Source organism: Molothrus ater, chromosome 4 (genome assembly GCF_012460135.2).
Source record: "Molothrus ater isolate BHLD 08-10-18 breed brown headed cowbird chromosome 4, BPBGC_Mater_1.1, whole genome shotgun sequence".
Classification (NCBI taxonomy): domain Eukaryota; kingdom Metazoa; phylum Chordata; class Aves; order Passeriformes; family Icteridae; genus Molothrus; species Molothrus ater.
This window is the reverse complement of record NC_050481.2, coordinates 23127193-23142326: the sequence shown is the minus strand read 5'-3', so window position 1 is coordinate 23142326 and position 15134 is coordinate 23127193. Positions and strand designations below refer to the sequence as shown.

The window sequence follows — 15134 nt, the reverse complement described above, 5'->3', positions numbered from 1 at the left end:
AGAGCTTTTCTCTTTGGACAACCTTCAAGCAGCCCTGGGGATGTCTTTGTGCCAGCATGCTGTTCATCACGTTTCTTCTGCCTTAGCTTCATTCATCACCTACAGGAGCTTATCAAAGTTTGAATAGTGCTACATGACTTCTCCTTCTCAATGGGGAGGAATTCAGCTCCTGCTGCTTTGCATATTTTGATAGGAAGGTTGACAGTCAAAGCTTTCCCTGCTTAGTGAAAAAAACTTACTCTGTCTGTCCTTGCATGCTGCCAGAAAGATACGTTTAATACAGGCTATGACCTCTAATAGCAGGCAGATGGAGATAAGCACTTCTCTCCCTGGTGTTTTTCAGCTGGCTGAGCCAAGCAGCTGCTTGGAGCATCCCCAGTAGAGGAGCTCCTCCAGTTTTCCCATGGGAAACAAGAGGATCATGCAGTGGCAGCCTTTTGAGTTCACTTGCTGTGGGTCATATAGCAACTGGAAGCCTGCCCTGGCCTCAGAGAGGATCTGCAGTGCCCACAGGAATCATGGGGTGGGTGACCCTCAATAATGATGCTGCTTTTGCTGTCTTTACCTGCACAAGGCATTGGAAAGAAGAAAATTTGCTGCAAATTTGAAGCCAGGGTAAATTTTCCTTGCAGAGATTTTTTGTTTCTAGAAACACCATCTTGATTTAAAAATGTAATTTTGATAGTAACAGGTTGGTTGATTTTGCATGCAGAGGGCTGGAAATGAAACCATCAACCTGGTTTTATTTCTACAAGAGTTATTGGGCAAGAGGGTGGGAGAAGGGAATGACTCTTTCCCCAGTAGGAATTGAATGTGCCACTTTAGAAATGAGGAAGGAGAGTGCTCCTTTTGGAGCACAGAGAAGGGCTACTTCCCACGTGACCTTCAGAAAAGGAAAGACACAAAAACTAGGTTAGCCCAAATAAAAGATGTATTGACCCACTGCAGAGATGCTCTGAAAATAAATGAGTATAATCTTGGAAACTACTTCTAGATGGGCACAATTTAGCAAGAGGCCATGAAGTATTTCTGTTTCCCAGGGCCAGGATCTGGAAGAAGTTTATCCCCATGTTTAGGACCTCTCAGCAGAGTCTCATGGATCATGAGTATCCCTGCATACCTGTTCTCCAGACAGGGGCCCCAGAGCCAAAACATGAGGTCAGGACTGCCTCTGCTGGCTTTGGGCAGCTCCTGAATTCTACTTGGAAATGAGTTTTACCTTCATACAGCCACACTTTCTCTCAGCACGGACTTTCCTCCCTGTCCTTTGTGTCCTTTGTCTGGCTTTACCAGGCAACACAGGAAGATTTTCTCTACACAGAGCGATGTCATTCTCACTTAGCAGCAACCTGGTGAAGGTTTCCTAGAACTCAGAGGGCCTGAAAAAGTCTTCTATCTCTGCTTGTCTGCTAATGATAGGAAATACAGAAACTAAATCTGAGCCTTTGCAATCTTGTAGTTTTAGTAATTTGTAAATGTAATAATTTAGTGCAGTGACTATGGCTCCACACAAAGCTGGTTCAGCTCTCTCCTCCTCTCCAGGCACAGTCAGATGCACAGGGCCACCCAAAAGGAAAGGTGTCATTCTTGTGAGGGCTTTCCACAATAAGGAAGACAATAAAGGCTATAAATCTGGTTGCTCTGTGGACTACTTTTCATTTCAAATCCCTTTTTTTTTTCTTTTTGTGGGTCTGAAGTAATAGCTTATAGCATGCTTTAATGGTAGCTGTTAAAACAAGGTGATGGGTTGCTTCCACCAAGGTGATGGTGAAAGGAAGCACCAAAGCCCCCAAGGCACGCTGGAGTGTCCAGTGCTGAACAAAGACAATGACGTTTTAAAATCTGTGAACCTCTGGCCACGGTGCATCACTGACATTTGTAAGGGTAAGGTCACACATCTCGGGAAAACTGAGCGCCTACAGCCCCAGTCACCCTGATTCGCGGCTCCGCTGTGAAGGGGCTCTCTTCCCCCTCGATAGCAGAGGTGGAAATTTCCACGCCTATTTCTGCGACCCCCTGGAGCAAAGCTTGACTGAGGACCTGAAGAAGGCAGTGTTTAGGGTCTGGCCAGATGGATGCAGCACAGGAAACAAAGCACGGCAGGAAGGTGGCAGAGTTGCTCCGATTAACCAGAGGGCTGCAGGCTTTCGCACTCTCTCAACACGGAAGAACATTTACTGAATGGGAAGAAAGGTTAACCTCGATTTCTTGCAGGGCTGGATGAAAAATCAGCCCTTGCCTCGAGAAAAAATGACACGGGGCAACACGACACCTTTTGCCGTAACTCCGTGGTGAGTCGGGCGGCTCGCAAAGCTCTCAGCGAGCCCAGGCGCTGGGCGAGACCCGGAGCGGCGGCTGTCACACACCGGAGTCCCGGCGGCACCGCCACCAGCACCGCCACCACTGCTACCCCGGGGCCAGGCGGGCTCACTGCACCGGGGCACCCGAAGGGCCGCTCTCTCGGGCGTTGCCGGGGGTAGGAGCCGCAGGCCGGGAGTCTCTTCCGGACCGTTCCTTCTCGGGGAGAACGGCCTGGTGCCCAGCAGACAGGGGCGGGGTGTCCCCTCCAGAGGCAAGGCCGGCTCTCCCCGGCGCGGGGGCGGCGCGGCGCTGCCGGGGCCGGGCCGTGACCGCGTCCCGCCCCCGGCGGGGCGGTGGCAGCGGCGGCGGCGGTACGTGCGCGGGGCGGCGCGGCGGCAGTGCCGGCGCGGAGCCGCGGGGAGCCCCGAGCCCGTCGCGACGGCGGCGACGCGCAGCGCGGCCGCGCCCATGGCGAGCAGCGGCGGCGGCGGCAGGTAGGGTCGGGCGGGGCGGGGGCCCGCTCCCCCGGCCATGGCTCAGACGGAGCCCCCGAAGGCGGTGCGGCTGTGGCGCGACGCCGCCCTGCGCGCACGGAAGCTGCGGGGCGGCCCCGGCGAACCCGAGCCCGAGCCCGAGCCGGACGCGGGGCCGCCGGGGGGGCCGCCGCCGCCCCCCGGTGCCGCCGCTCCTCGCCTCCCGTCCCTGGCGGCGGCGGCGCTGGGGGAGCTGGAGGCGCTGAACCTGAGCGGGCGGGGGCTGGAGGAGCTGCCCGAGGAGGTGGGTGCCGCCCTGAGCGGGCTGCGGGTGCTCAGCCTGCGGCGCAACCGGCTGGCCCGCCTGCCTGCCGCCGCCCTGCGCCACCTGGGCCGCCTGGCCGAGCTCGACCTCAGCCACAACCGGCTGCGGGGCCTGGGGGACGGCGGGGCGCTGGCGGGGCTGCGGGGCCTGCGCAAGCTCAGCCTCAGCCACAACGAACTGGGCGCCGAGGGCCCGGGGCTACCCCCCCGCCTCGCCGAGCTGGGCTGCCTCGAGGAGCTCGACCTCAGCTTCAACCGCCTGCGCCGCCTGCCCGAGGGCCTGGGCCGCCTGCGGCACCTCCGCACCCTCGACGTCGACCACAACCTGCTGCCCTCCTTCCCTGCCCCGCTGCTGGAGCTGGCCGCCCTGGAGGAGCTCGACTGTTCCGGCAACCGCCACCTCGGGGCCCTGCCCGAGGGCATCGCTGCTCTCCGCCGCCTCAAGATCCTCTGGCTCAGCGGCACCGGGCTGGCGTCCCTTCCCGAGGGTCTCTGCCAGCTGAGTGCCCTCGAGAGCCTCATGCTGGACGGCAACCGGCTGCAGGCGCTGCCCGCTGGCTTCGGCAGACTACAGCGGCTCAAGATGCTGAACCTTTCATCCAACCTGCTGGGGGAGTTCCCCTCTGCCATCTTGGCACTGCCCAGTCTGGAGGAGCTCTACCTGAGCCGCAACCAGCTCACCGTGCTGCCCCCTCACCTCTGTCAGCTCCACCAGCTCCGCACTCTCTGGCTGGACAACAACCGCATCCGCTACCTGCCTGACTCCATCGTGCTCCTCCACAGCTTAGAGGAGCTGGTCCTGCAAGGCAACCAGATCGCCATCCTGCCTGAGGGCTTCGGGCAGCTTTCCCGTGTCACCCTGTGGAAGATCAAAGACAACCCCCTCATCCAGCCCCCCTATGAGGTGTGCATGAAAGGCATCCCCTACATTGCAGCTTACCAGCAGGAGCTGGCCCACTCCCAGCCTGCCCTCAAACCCCGCCTCAAACTAGTCCTCATGGGCCTAAAGGATGCAGGAAAGACCCTGCTGAGACGATGCCTCATGGAGGAAAATGAGAAGAGAGATGACATGGGAAGCCTGGAGGCAGGGAACACCCAGCACAGAGGGTTTCCTGGGCAACAGCAGGACATTGGGAGGGTGGCAGTTGGGTGTTCCCCCTTTTCAGAGCCTCAAGACAATTCCTCAACTCGGGTACCTGTCATGCAGCAGGTGGAACGTCTCCCTGTTGAGCGGCAGGACATCCCTTCTCGCGTGCCCTCTCACCGAGCAAAAGGGGACAAAACATCCCCTGCACCGTCACTGCCACCCAATGTGCCCCGAGTACCACTGGGACTAGGACTATCAGGAGGCAGTAAGGGCATCGAGGTGATGGACTGGACAGCAGATGCAGAGAGGGGCCTGACATTCATTGTGTATGAGCTGGCAGGGGACCCAAGCTATGATGTGATCCAGTCTTTCTTCCTCTCCCCTGGAGCCTTGTATGTGCTGGTGGTGAATTTGAGTGCCTACGTCCCTCAGCACTTCTACCCCTCTGTGGGCTATTTCTTACACTGGCTCAGTTCCAAGGTGCCCCATGCCGTAGTGTGCATGGTGGGAACCCATGCCGACCTCTGTGCGGAGCGGGAGTTGGAAGAGAAGTGCCTGGACATCCATCACCAGATCGCTCAGCAGGAGAAGAGGGATGCTGAGGGACTCCAGAGCTTAGTCCAGCAGGTGGATGAGGCTCTGGGACAGGACTTTGACCTGCGCTGCTCCAGCCCGCATGCTGCCTTTTACGGGGTCTCAGACAAGAACTTGCGGCGGAAGAAAGCCCAGTTTCAGTATCTTCTCAACCACCGCCCACAGATCCTGTCTCCAGTGCTGCCTTTCAGCTGCCAGGACCGTTGCCAGGTGCGTCGCCTGCGGGACAAGCTCCTCTCGGTGGCCGAGCACCGGGATATCTTCCCAAACCTGCACCGGGTGTTGCCCAAGTCCTGGCAAGTTCTGGAGGAGCTGCACTTCCAGCCTCAAGCTCAGCAGCTGTGGCTTAGCTGGTGGGACTCTGCCCGGCTGGGCTTGCAGGCAGGCCTGACGGAGGATCGGCTGCAGAGTGCCCTGTCCTACCTGCACGAGAGCGGAAAGCTGCTCTACTTTGAGGAGCATCTCACCTTGCGGGAGTATGTGTTCCACAACCTGCCGCGGCTCATAGACATCCTCAACGTCTTTTGCCAGCGGGATGCCACCGTGCTGCTCCAGAAACTGCTCAGCGACACCCAGATTGACGAACTGAGGACCACTCAGCTCCATCATTACGTGGAGGGCTTCTTGCTGCATGGCCTCCTTCCTGCCCATGTTATCCGTCTCCTTCTTAAGCCCCACATCCAGAGTCGGGAGGATCTGCAGCTCATTCTGGAGCTGCTGGAGAAGATGGGGCTATGTTACTGTGTTAACAAACCCAAATGCAAGCCCTTAAATGGGGCGGCTGCTTGGTACAAGTTTCCCTGCTACGTGAAAAACGAGGTGCCCCATGCAGAGGCATGGATCAACGGCACGAATCTGAGCGGACAGTCCTTCGTGGTTGAGCAGCTGCAGATTGAATATAGCTTTCCATTCATTTTCCCACCCGGCTTGTTTGCACGCTACAGTGTCCAGATTAACAGCCACGTGGTTCAGCGGTCAGATGGCAAATACCAGATTTATGCCTACCGGGGAAAGGTGCCTGTGGTGGTGAGCTACCGGCCTGCCAGGGGAGCTCTGCAGCCAGACACTCTGTCTATCGCTAGTCACGCGTCCCTACCAAATATCTGGACAGCTTGGCAAGCTATTACGCCTTTAGTGGAAGAACTGAATGTCCTGCTCCAGGAATGGCCGGGCCTGTACTACACTGTGCATGTCCTCTGTTCAAAGTGCCTTAAAAGAGGGTCACCCAACCCACACACTTTTCCAGGTAAGGCACAGCCCAGCTTGCCTTTCATCTCTTTTGGAGCTTTGCCCCTTCTAGAAAGGTGTCTCATGAGGTCAGCCATAGCTCTATTTTTTTTTCTTTTTTTCTTTTTTCTTTTCTGCTCTAACTCCTTTCCCTGGTGGTTTGAGTCATGAGAGAAAATATTAGGGTAGCTCCAAGGAGACAGGCTTAAAATAACCTTATTCTGAGAGGAGGGGGGTGTTACATCCCCCTTTGTCTGCGCCTTTTCTCTCTGCTTTTTGGGTTTTGGCCCTGAGGGTTGGCAGTGCCATTGTTGAGAAGTCTCTGAACTGTCCTCCTTGTTTTGATTTCTTTGAATGGGATTGTGCTGTTGGGGTTTTTTTTCCCCTAGTTCCTTTTACCCTGCAGCTCCCACTTCTTTGGAGCTATTTGTAAACATGAATAGAGATGCCTAAAACATTGCAGGTATCCCCCATCCCCCCCTTCAACCCTCCACCCCCAAAACCTGGCCTATGCTGCAGTCTGTCTGAATGCAGGAAAGCTCCTCCTGGTAGACAATGGGTGTGTTGGTCTCCATAGCCCTGTGTAAAAAGAGCTTTCTCTGAGCTTTCTTTGAGCCCTGTCTCTAGTAGGAAGCATTCCTCACTGAAGAGAGAAGGATACTCCATCTTCTTTGTTTAAGTGTCTCACCTAGGAGTGATTCCCAGACTGTGCCTTTTGGAGCTGTTCTCAAGCACATTTTATTTTCCTTCCTCTCTCTCCCTTCCTCAAATGAAAAAAGCATAACCTTTCCCTGGAACGTGACTAGTCGTGGTGCTTTTTAAAGCTGTCACCTCTAAAGTTGTGATTTTTATCAGTGATGTTTTCCAGCAGCATCTGTTTTACTTTGTGTGTGCAGGTACTAACTAGTGTCCTCCCTGCTCTGCTTGGGTTTGCTCTGCGGCTTGCAGGGTGCCATGGGAAAGGTGCTTTGATGTGTAAATCTGCATGAAATCAAAATGCAGTCTGGACTGTGAGCAATGCTCCAGAAATCTGCATTGTAACAACCATGTTAGAGGTGTGTTGGCACATTATTAAGAGGTAGCCTGAAATTGTGCAGGGAACTGTAGCATGATTTGACTTAGAGCAAGCAGCGGTGCTGAAGTTGTTCATAAGCAAATGTGATTAATAAGGTGTGGGTTTTCTGGGGTTGTTTTGGGGTTTGGTTTCTTGTTTTTTGTTGGTTTTTTTTTTCCTCTGGACATTTAGAATAAGGAGGTGCAGTTTGCTCCTCAGCCTGACTCCTGGCTTCATCAGCTGTATCTCCCTCCAACTGCTCACTACTTATGTAAGAGCCATTGGACTGGGGGGTGAACCCATGCTGTGAGACGTGCTGAGTGATATCTTGCTGCTGACATGGTGCATAGGGCAGTGTGATCTGCTTTCCAAACAAAAAACTCTGGAAACTGGAAAAGACAAACCTGCTACAGAACCCCTGAAAAAAACCCCAAATACCCTCCCCAAAAACCTACCAAAATTAGTCACAACAGCAGACACGTGAGTGTGCAGTGTGATGGGCACCTATTGAAGATTTAGCTTGTGAATTCCAGTCTCTAGTCAGGCATCTCTTTTTTTTTCTTTTTTTTTTTTTTAGCTGGTGAATGCTTTGTGGCTGTCTCTTTTCTCCCTGTGAGTAGATGATGCTTTAAAAGGGAAATTTGAGGAAGAGCCAGAGTGTCTGCAGGCAGTTGTTGCTGACCCCAGTGAGGGTCAGAGCAGGTTCAGAAGCATGAGAGGGGCATTGAATGGCCTTTTCCTTTGGACTTGGCTGTGCCATGTATGTTTCCTTAGAGGTGGAAAGGGATTTATCTTGCCTGGGAGCCAGGCCAGGTGTGCTGGGAAGGGAAGGCCCAGGTAAGCAGTGTGCTGAGCATGAGAGGAGCTGGGGCTTGTGTGCCAGGTCTCCAAATGACACCTGGGTGATGCTGCCTGTGGAAAGGGGGTTGCAGCATTTTTGAGGCACTCCAGCAGGGAGTTCAGGCCTTGCTGTCGGGGGCACAGGATAGCATCCCAGGTGTGACCCTGCTTTGGGGCAGGGAATGACTCTTTTAAACATGGATACCCTGTGACTCTAGCTGGGAGAACAGCAGACAGACATGTTTAAAAGGCAAGGCTGAACTGTGGAAATGCTGAAGAGTGATTAAATCAATTTATTGAGAAGCCTGCTTGTTGTCATGGATGATGCTTGAATCTAGCCCAGGTTTGATCTGGACTATATGAAAAATGTGAACTGTGATTTGACTTGGGAGGCCTGTATGTCTGCATTTAATCTAAAATATTCTTTGCTGTGTATCTGCTCTATGAATAAAAGACTGTTTAGGAGCCCCTAAATGGCAATCGTGAAGCTCAAGAATTTTTTTCCCTCCCGATTTTGTTGATCAGGAGGCGTGCATGTTTAAGCCATGCTGCCAAGCTTGCTGTCATGCAAGTGAATCATGGTTGGTGTCATTTTTGACAAGGTGTAGGAAAGAGAGGGGTCTATGTTACAAAAATATGTAGTGAAGGAGATGTCTGTGTTTCTTTCCAAGCTCTTTTAGTGGAAATCACTGACAATTACAATGCTCCTAATACTTAAATAGGTCTGTGGGCTTTTTAGGACTGCACTGAAGAAGTGCTTTGCAGCCAGTTGACCTTAATAAGGGAAATATTTCTGTGTAGACACTGCCAAATTTGTGCTCAAAAATGGAAGTGCAGTCTGGCTCTCTGTGTGGTTGTGCAATCTGTGTCATCATTCATGAAACTGATGGTGCATTCTTTGGTCATCCAAAATTTTTATTAGAATCCCTTTCAAAAAGGGAGTTCACAAGTTGAGGATTAATCTTTGCTTTTCCTCTCCTTCCCTTTCCTCTCTGTCCTGCATGCTATAGCTTCCACTGATAATACACACAGAAATAAATACTCTAGGAATAGGGCTACTCTGCGTAGAAATGGTAAATAAAAATTAAGGTTCTGGATTCAGTTTTCTGAGGGTTTATTGCAAAGAGTGAATGAAAGTGATATAAAAATGCTTTGTTGGGGTCCTTTTAAGGAAGTTTGTGTGTTTGAAACAGTTTTATAGCTGGACGAAATAGTAACTGAATTGGCATCTGAGCTGGAATTTCAGTATGCTTTGAGGCTGCAGTCATCCACTTGGCTGATAACAACTCAGTGTGTTAAATTGTTTTTTTTTCTTCTACATTTGCATGATATATATAAATGAAAGTGTCCCTACCAGGCTAAGAAAGTCACATCTCTCTTTGAGTGACCAACAGGAATGGTTCACTTCTCCAAGACAGTAAGACCTCAGTTGGGTCATCACAGGCATTGTGGAATGCTCTCATTTGTATGTGATGTTTTTTTAGCCCCTGGACTGAAGAGCTTTTAGGTTATTCATGTCTTGTAAGCTATTAAGTGACTTGGGATTGGGGGGTGGAGGTGGTTTGCCATCTGTCTGATAGTGACACGTGTGCTTTGTTTGGACAAATGTGACTGGATTTTCCAAGCTTGCATTCATATGCACCTGCTAACTGCCCTGCTGCTGTTTGCCCTTGCCCTGTGCTAGGCTGGGTCTGGGGCACCACATACTCTTCCAGACTGGCTTTTGTACAAGGTGCACCTTTTGTACGAGGTGTCCTGATGTCCTGTGCATGATTCTTCTGGTGTTTGGGCTGGGAGGGATTATGTTTGACTGGTGCTTTTCCTTTATTCCTGCCTTGTGAAGGGGCTGTATGGGTGTAGAAAGAAGAAAGCTGGGGTCTGTGTCCATTGCAGAAGACGGGCAAGTAAGATAAGGTGATGTGGGTTTTCACAGAGTAAAAACATGACAACAAATAGAAAGCCATGGGCAAAAATACTGTGTGGGCCTAGAGCCCCTGTCCAAAAGGATGCTTCAGAGCTATTGGGGAGCTTTGAAAGGCTCTGGAGGATTAGCAAGAGGTCTTTTGTGGAGGGAAAGTGCACATCTGCCACCTGCCTTGCTATCCCTTTCTTGAGGTATCAGAGCAGGGAGATCACAAGCCTCTACTCTGTCTGTCTCCCACATTGTGGGTGAGCAGAAGCAGGGATTATAGTGCCAGTCACCTTAAGGGTTACAGATGGAGGTATCATAGTGTAGTTCCCCTGTGAGTCTCTCTGTCATGGCTAGAGCAGGGCTAACTAGGCCACCATGTGCACATGATTCAAAGTGAACATGCTCACCAGCCCTGAGTTGGAGTCAAAAGTTATCATGACCTCCCTTGGTGGCTGGGATGGAGTCAGGAGACAGAGAGGTGGAGGAACCTGTGGTGTGTCATGCTGTCGAGTCACCCCACGCAAGGTGAGGCGAGAGCAGGTGAGACTGGTTTTGTCAGAAGAGCTCTGAAGTTGCCTCAAAATCTGAGCTGCTGCTCGGTGAAAGGCTCATGTCAGGTATCTAATTCCACTTTGTAGTCATGCTTTAAGTAGCTGGGGTTCTTTTCATAGACAATTGCAATAGAGCAACACCTGCTTATTAGAGATCCTGATGCTAACATTAGGCAGTCTTCTATTTCCCCCATTTGCAGGTGGAGTCTTTTTTGCTTGACTTTCAAAGTAGATGCTCTGGCTATTTTGGGGCTGTTGTCACATATCCTGCAGGCTGTGGCTTCAGCAGAGTACTCAGCAGAGTACTAATTGGAGACAGAGGGACAAGACTTCAGCACCGTGTGATCTTTGGATGTGGATGATCTGGGTGGCAGGATGAAGCTGAACAGGGCCCTGTGGTTCAAGGGAAGAGCATAGATTGGTTGCTGGACTTGGGGAAGCTACTGTCATTCTGTGGCTCTAGCATGGATAATTAAGTTTACCGACTAGAGCTGATTTCTGTGCTGCTGAAGTGACAGCCTTGACTGGTGTGACTTGCTGTAGGTAACAGTTTAGGAACACAGTAGTAGCCTATGCAGCATCACTGATTTTTAGAGATTTCCTTCATATTAACCTATGTGTTGCAAGGTCAGTATTTGAAGTCCTCTTGTTTGGTGGCTGAGGCACCTCTAATTTAAACAACATGTTGAAAGGGACAACAAAAATTTCTGTGGTCCTGAAGGAAGCTGAGAAATTGCCAGAGGACATATGTGGTATGCAGAGTGGGTGGCTGCCATGGGACTGTCCCTGGTGGGGTATGGATGTGGGAATCAGTCTTTGGAGAGAGCTGAAGTAGTCAGTGCAGACCTGAGCTTGTGCTGACAGTCTGGCTTGGTATGATGCAGGAACAGGAGGGAATGTGGATGCCACAAGAAAGGCTGAGGTTTTTGAATTGCCTTCTTACAGCTGCCCTGCAGTGTCTGGTTACTCATATTGTGTGTGTTTGGGGGCTCTTATTTTTAAACTCTTAATATAGAACTTGCTAAAATTGCTTGAAATTAGAATGGCAACATGCACACTTTAAACTGCTTGAAGAAATCCTCTTTCTTTATTGAAGGAATCCTCTTCCTTATTCAAGGAGTTCCTATGCATTTCTGATAAAAGAAAGCTTTCCTGTTATGTCAGCTCTGGTACAGGGAAGCTCTTCTGGTTTGTCCCTTAACAACTTGTCTTGCCCTGGCCTGCCTGGCCTGTTCCCCATGGGGGTCATCTCTGGGCATTGAGCCTCTGGACTTTGATCTGCCACCACTGAACCAGGGAGATGCTAGATTTGGTTGAGTGGATCTTTTTGGTTAGGTTAGTGAAGCAAAGCAGAGTTCTTGGCCTTCAGTGCATTACTTTTTTTTTTTTTTTTTTTTTTTTTTTTTTTTTTAGTTTGTGTTTTTGGTTTGTATTTTTTATTATGGTTGCTGAAATTTGTCTCTGCAGGAAATGACCTATAAAAGAGTTGCTGGGTACTAAATGATTCTTTAAATCATTGCATGTTTAAAAGCTACTGACTGTGAGGGTGAGATAAGCTCTTGCTGGAGGTTTTTCCCTCTCTGGAGTCAGTTGATTACATGAGGACTGATTTGTGTGCTGCTTCAGCATGCTGTGGACACAGGTGTCATGCAACATGCTTTGCATTGTCTTGTATGCTCACACATCTGGTGATATGATACCTGCTTCTACAAGCACTGAAGTGGAAAAGTTTTCCCATGTAAGTTTAGTTGAGATTTGGCACGTGAATGATCCACATGCAGGTGTATTACAGGAGAGATCCTTGTGCATCTCAGGAGAGGATGGTGGGAAATCACCAACAGTGCTGAATTGTTGGCATTTGGGGATGTGAACATGTTACTTGACATTGGGATAGAGATGTAAAAAACAGTATCAGTTTAAAAACAACATAAAAGTGCATCTGGTAGGTAATTCTCCTGTATGCTGTGGTGTCCATTGTTTTTGCAGTATTAAGCAAGGAGCTGTGATAGCCTAGCATGCTCTCCAGTTAGTAATTTGCTAGTAATAGTGCAGGCTACTTGCTTGATTCTTGAAAACAATTTTCTAGGGAAGAAGGGGGAAAATTGATGTAGTGAAAAGTCGTATGTGGGGTTTTAGTTCTTGGAAGTCATCAGTGTACAATTTTTTTTCTACCTCACCCCCACTGTGAATAGAGGAATAACCTCTGTAGATATGTAAAGAAAATTGTGTTCTGGGGGTTGAGTACAAGATCATCAGTTGTGGCCTTTTACCTCCCTCTCCTTATTTGTGGTACCTGTGCTTGTCACACACGTGTGGACAACTGTGAGAGTAAGCAGGCTGGTGCCAAATAAGATCAGCTCTTCTCAGGTGCTTTGGAACTTGTGGGATACCTATTTCAGGGAGCTCCTTGTAGGGACAAGGAGTGGAAAGAGACTGCCTAGAGTACAGCGTGAATTATAACCACCAAACTCCTCTGCTGCAAACAAAATGTGTCAGTGCTTTTGACTAGCTAAGAACTTACCTGTGTCTAAGAAAGTAATGCACTTGGGTTACAGGAGTCTCAGCCTGCCTCCATGGTGTGTTATATGGTGGTCTTGCCTACATCAGGAGAGCTGATGGGATTCTGGTGACCACAGCGTGAAGGAGCTGTCTTATGCAGAGGATGAGGAGGCTGTGGTGTTTTTGGAAGCTGTTGCATGGATGAAGTTTACAGTCTTGGATATCAAGGTCACCTCTGTGAATGTAGCCTTTGTTCCAGCTAGACCAGGTGGGAGAGTTTTGTCCTCTAGCAATTTCTTTCTGGGGAACCAGATGTAAGAACTGAGATGGGGGGATGCGAGACCTGTGAAAATAAAATGGCTGGTGGCTTTGTTAGAAATTTAATTTGGGATGTTCAAATGGACCGAACATCCCCACCTTGGAGGGCTTATGGTTCTTCCTCAGGAGGCTGCTGGAGGCTGAAGACATATTGCACTTGTGGTATTTTGCTGGCTAAAGCTTGGTGGTAACACTGGTTGGGTTGCCAACATGGTCAGTGGTACTGTGATTTCAGACTTAGCAGGTTCTGTGGTTAGGGGTGACTTGTCTGTGGCCAGTGGATGGAGGCTGTGCTCAGACTGAGCTGTGACTGCTGGAGTGCTTGCCTGCTGGAGTTGGTTGTGGTTTAAAGCAAGACCTTAATTTCAGATTTGTTTCTTTTGTTTTCCCAGTGGTCATTTTCAAGAGCTCTGAGCTTTACCCAAAGGTGTACCAAGTACACTCCTTACTGGTTTTAGCTGTGGATTCCTGGGGGAGGAGTGTGAAAATGGCCTAGGACTTAACCACTCTACAAGGTAGCATTAATTTTGAATTGGCAGTTGAGCATGGCAAGCTCTGCCTGAGCCAAACAACAGCTTTGAGATGAGCAAGGTGCTTCAGTTGGGAAGGCCATTAAACTGAGCACTTTGTGAAGATCACACTACACTGAACTCTCAGGGCAAGTAACCTTCAGCACAAAATAAAGTTCAGTCTCAAATCCTGTTCAGACCTGCCTTGTATTGCCAAGTGCTGACTCGGATTTGGTGCTTGAACACTCCAGGAAGCAGCTGTAGTGTGGTTGATCTAGGATACATTGAATTGTGCTGGTAAGATGATGGGAGTCTTCTGCTGGGCTTTTACTGGCGGGATTTCGCAAGCTTTTCCAAGTGCATTTCTGCGAGACTCTTTATGGAAGCAATACCAGGAAATCTCTTTTATCCAGTTTTAGGATGATGTTTGCCAAGAGTCTAGTTTAGAGAAGCATTTTTATTTGTGTTATCTGAGGGAACCTACACTGTTCTGGGAAAGCTCCTTCCTCCTCCATTCATGGTACCCATCACTTTCTGTAGAGTTTTCAGTCTCTTCCTGTTACAGTGTGCCAGGAACAAAACAAAGGTACAACAGTGGTAGGACAGGGATTTATGTGCCTTTTGCCCACAAATGACTGGTGATAAAATTAATATTGTAGGCTTTTGTCCTAACAGAATACAAGATTATGGCACACTTCACTCAAGACTGGTTTCTTGAATGATGTGTACGTAGTAACTTTCCAGTCTGTGTGCTGAATTCCCCTTGGATCATGTTCTTTACATTTTTTCAGGTGTTTTTCTCTCCAGCAATACCTAGTGAGCAATGGTATCTGATAAGGAACAGATCCTGCCATACAGCAGGGTAGGATTGTTTATGAACTTCCTGAAAAATTAATTGGCTGTGGTTTCCACAGCATCAAAATCTGCAGGGTTTGATTTGAGACAGAGGTGCTTGACCTAATTTGCTTTAGCAAATGCATCTAGCAGTTTCTGCCCCATGAAACCATGCAGTGGAAAAATATTGAAGGTGTACAGTGATTTGGCCTTGCTTGACTTTGAGAGATGTGTGCAGTGCATTTGGTTCTTGTGTATCAGTGCATGGTTGGCAGCAGAGGACTGCAAGAAGAGCTGATTTGTCCCTAGGCTATCCCTAAGTGTTCTCATATTTAGGAAGACCCTCTCGCTTGCTGCATGGGCAACATAGAGAGGGAGAGCTTCTTGCAGCAGAAGAAAAAGGCATCTTTATCATGCTGTTTCTGAAAACTTATGATGGACACAGCAGAACTGCAAAATTGTCCTGCAGTACAGACCATGAGTCTGCATGGTGCAGCAGCTCCCTGCTGCATCTCTAGCTGTTGTTGTGGAACTCTGTTGCTGGCTATTTAGTAGCTCTCTCCACTCCCTGTGGCCTCTTTGCTAAAAGCAGCAGTCAGGTATGGATGGCA

General features: G+C 49.8%; 1 protein-coding gene across 3 annotated transcripts in view; it reads left to right on the top strand.

Moving 5' to 3' along the window:
• Positions 1 to 2743: 2743 nt before the first annotated feature.
• MFHAS1 (multifunctional ROCO family signaling regulator 1) overlaps positions 2744 to 15134 on the top strand; it is a 35143-nt gene continuing 22752 nt past the window's right edge. For 2 of the 3 annotated variants that reach the window (XR_004980111.2, XM_036382115.2), the window contains exon 1: positions 2745 to 6025. Coding sequence is in view for 2 of the 3 variants with exons in the window: in XM_036382115.2 (XP_036238008.1) it covers positions 2833 to 6025 (3193 nt within the window). In the remaining variant the exon portion in view is untranslated. Of the gene's footprint in view, positions 6026 to 15134 lie in introns of all 3 variants that reach the window. The other variant, XM_036382116.2, reaches the window with a different exon arrangement.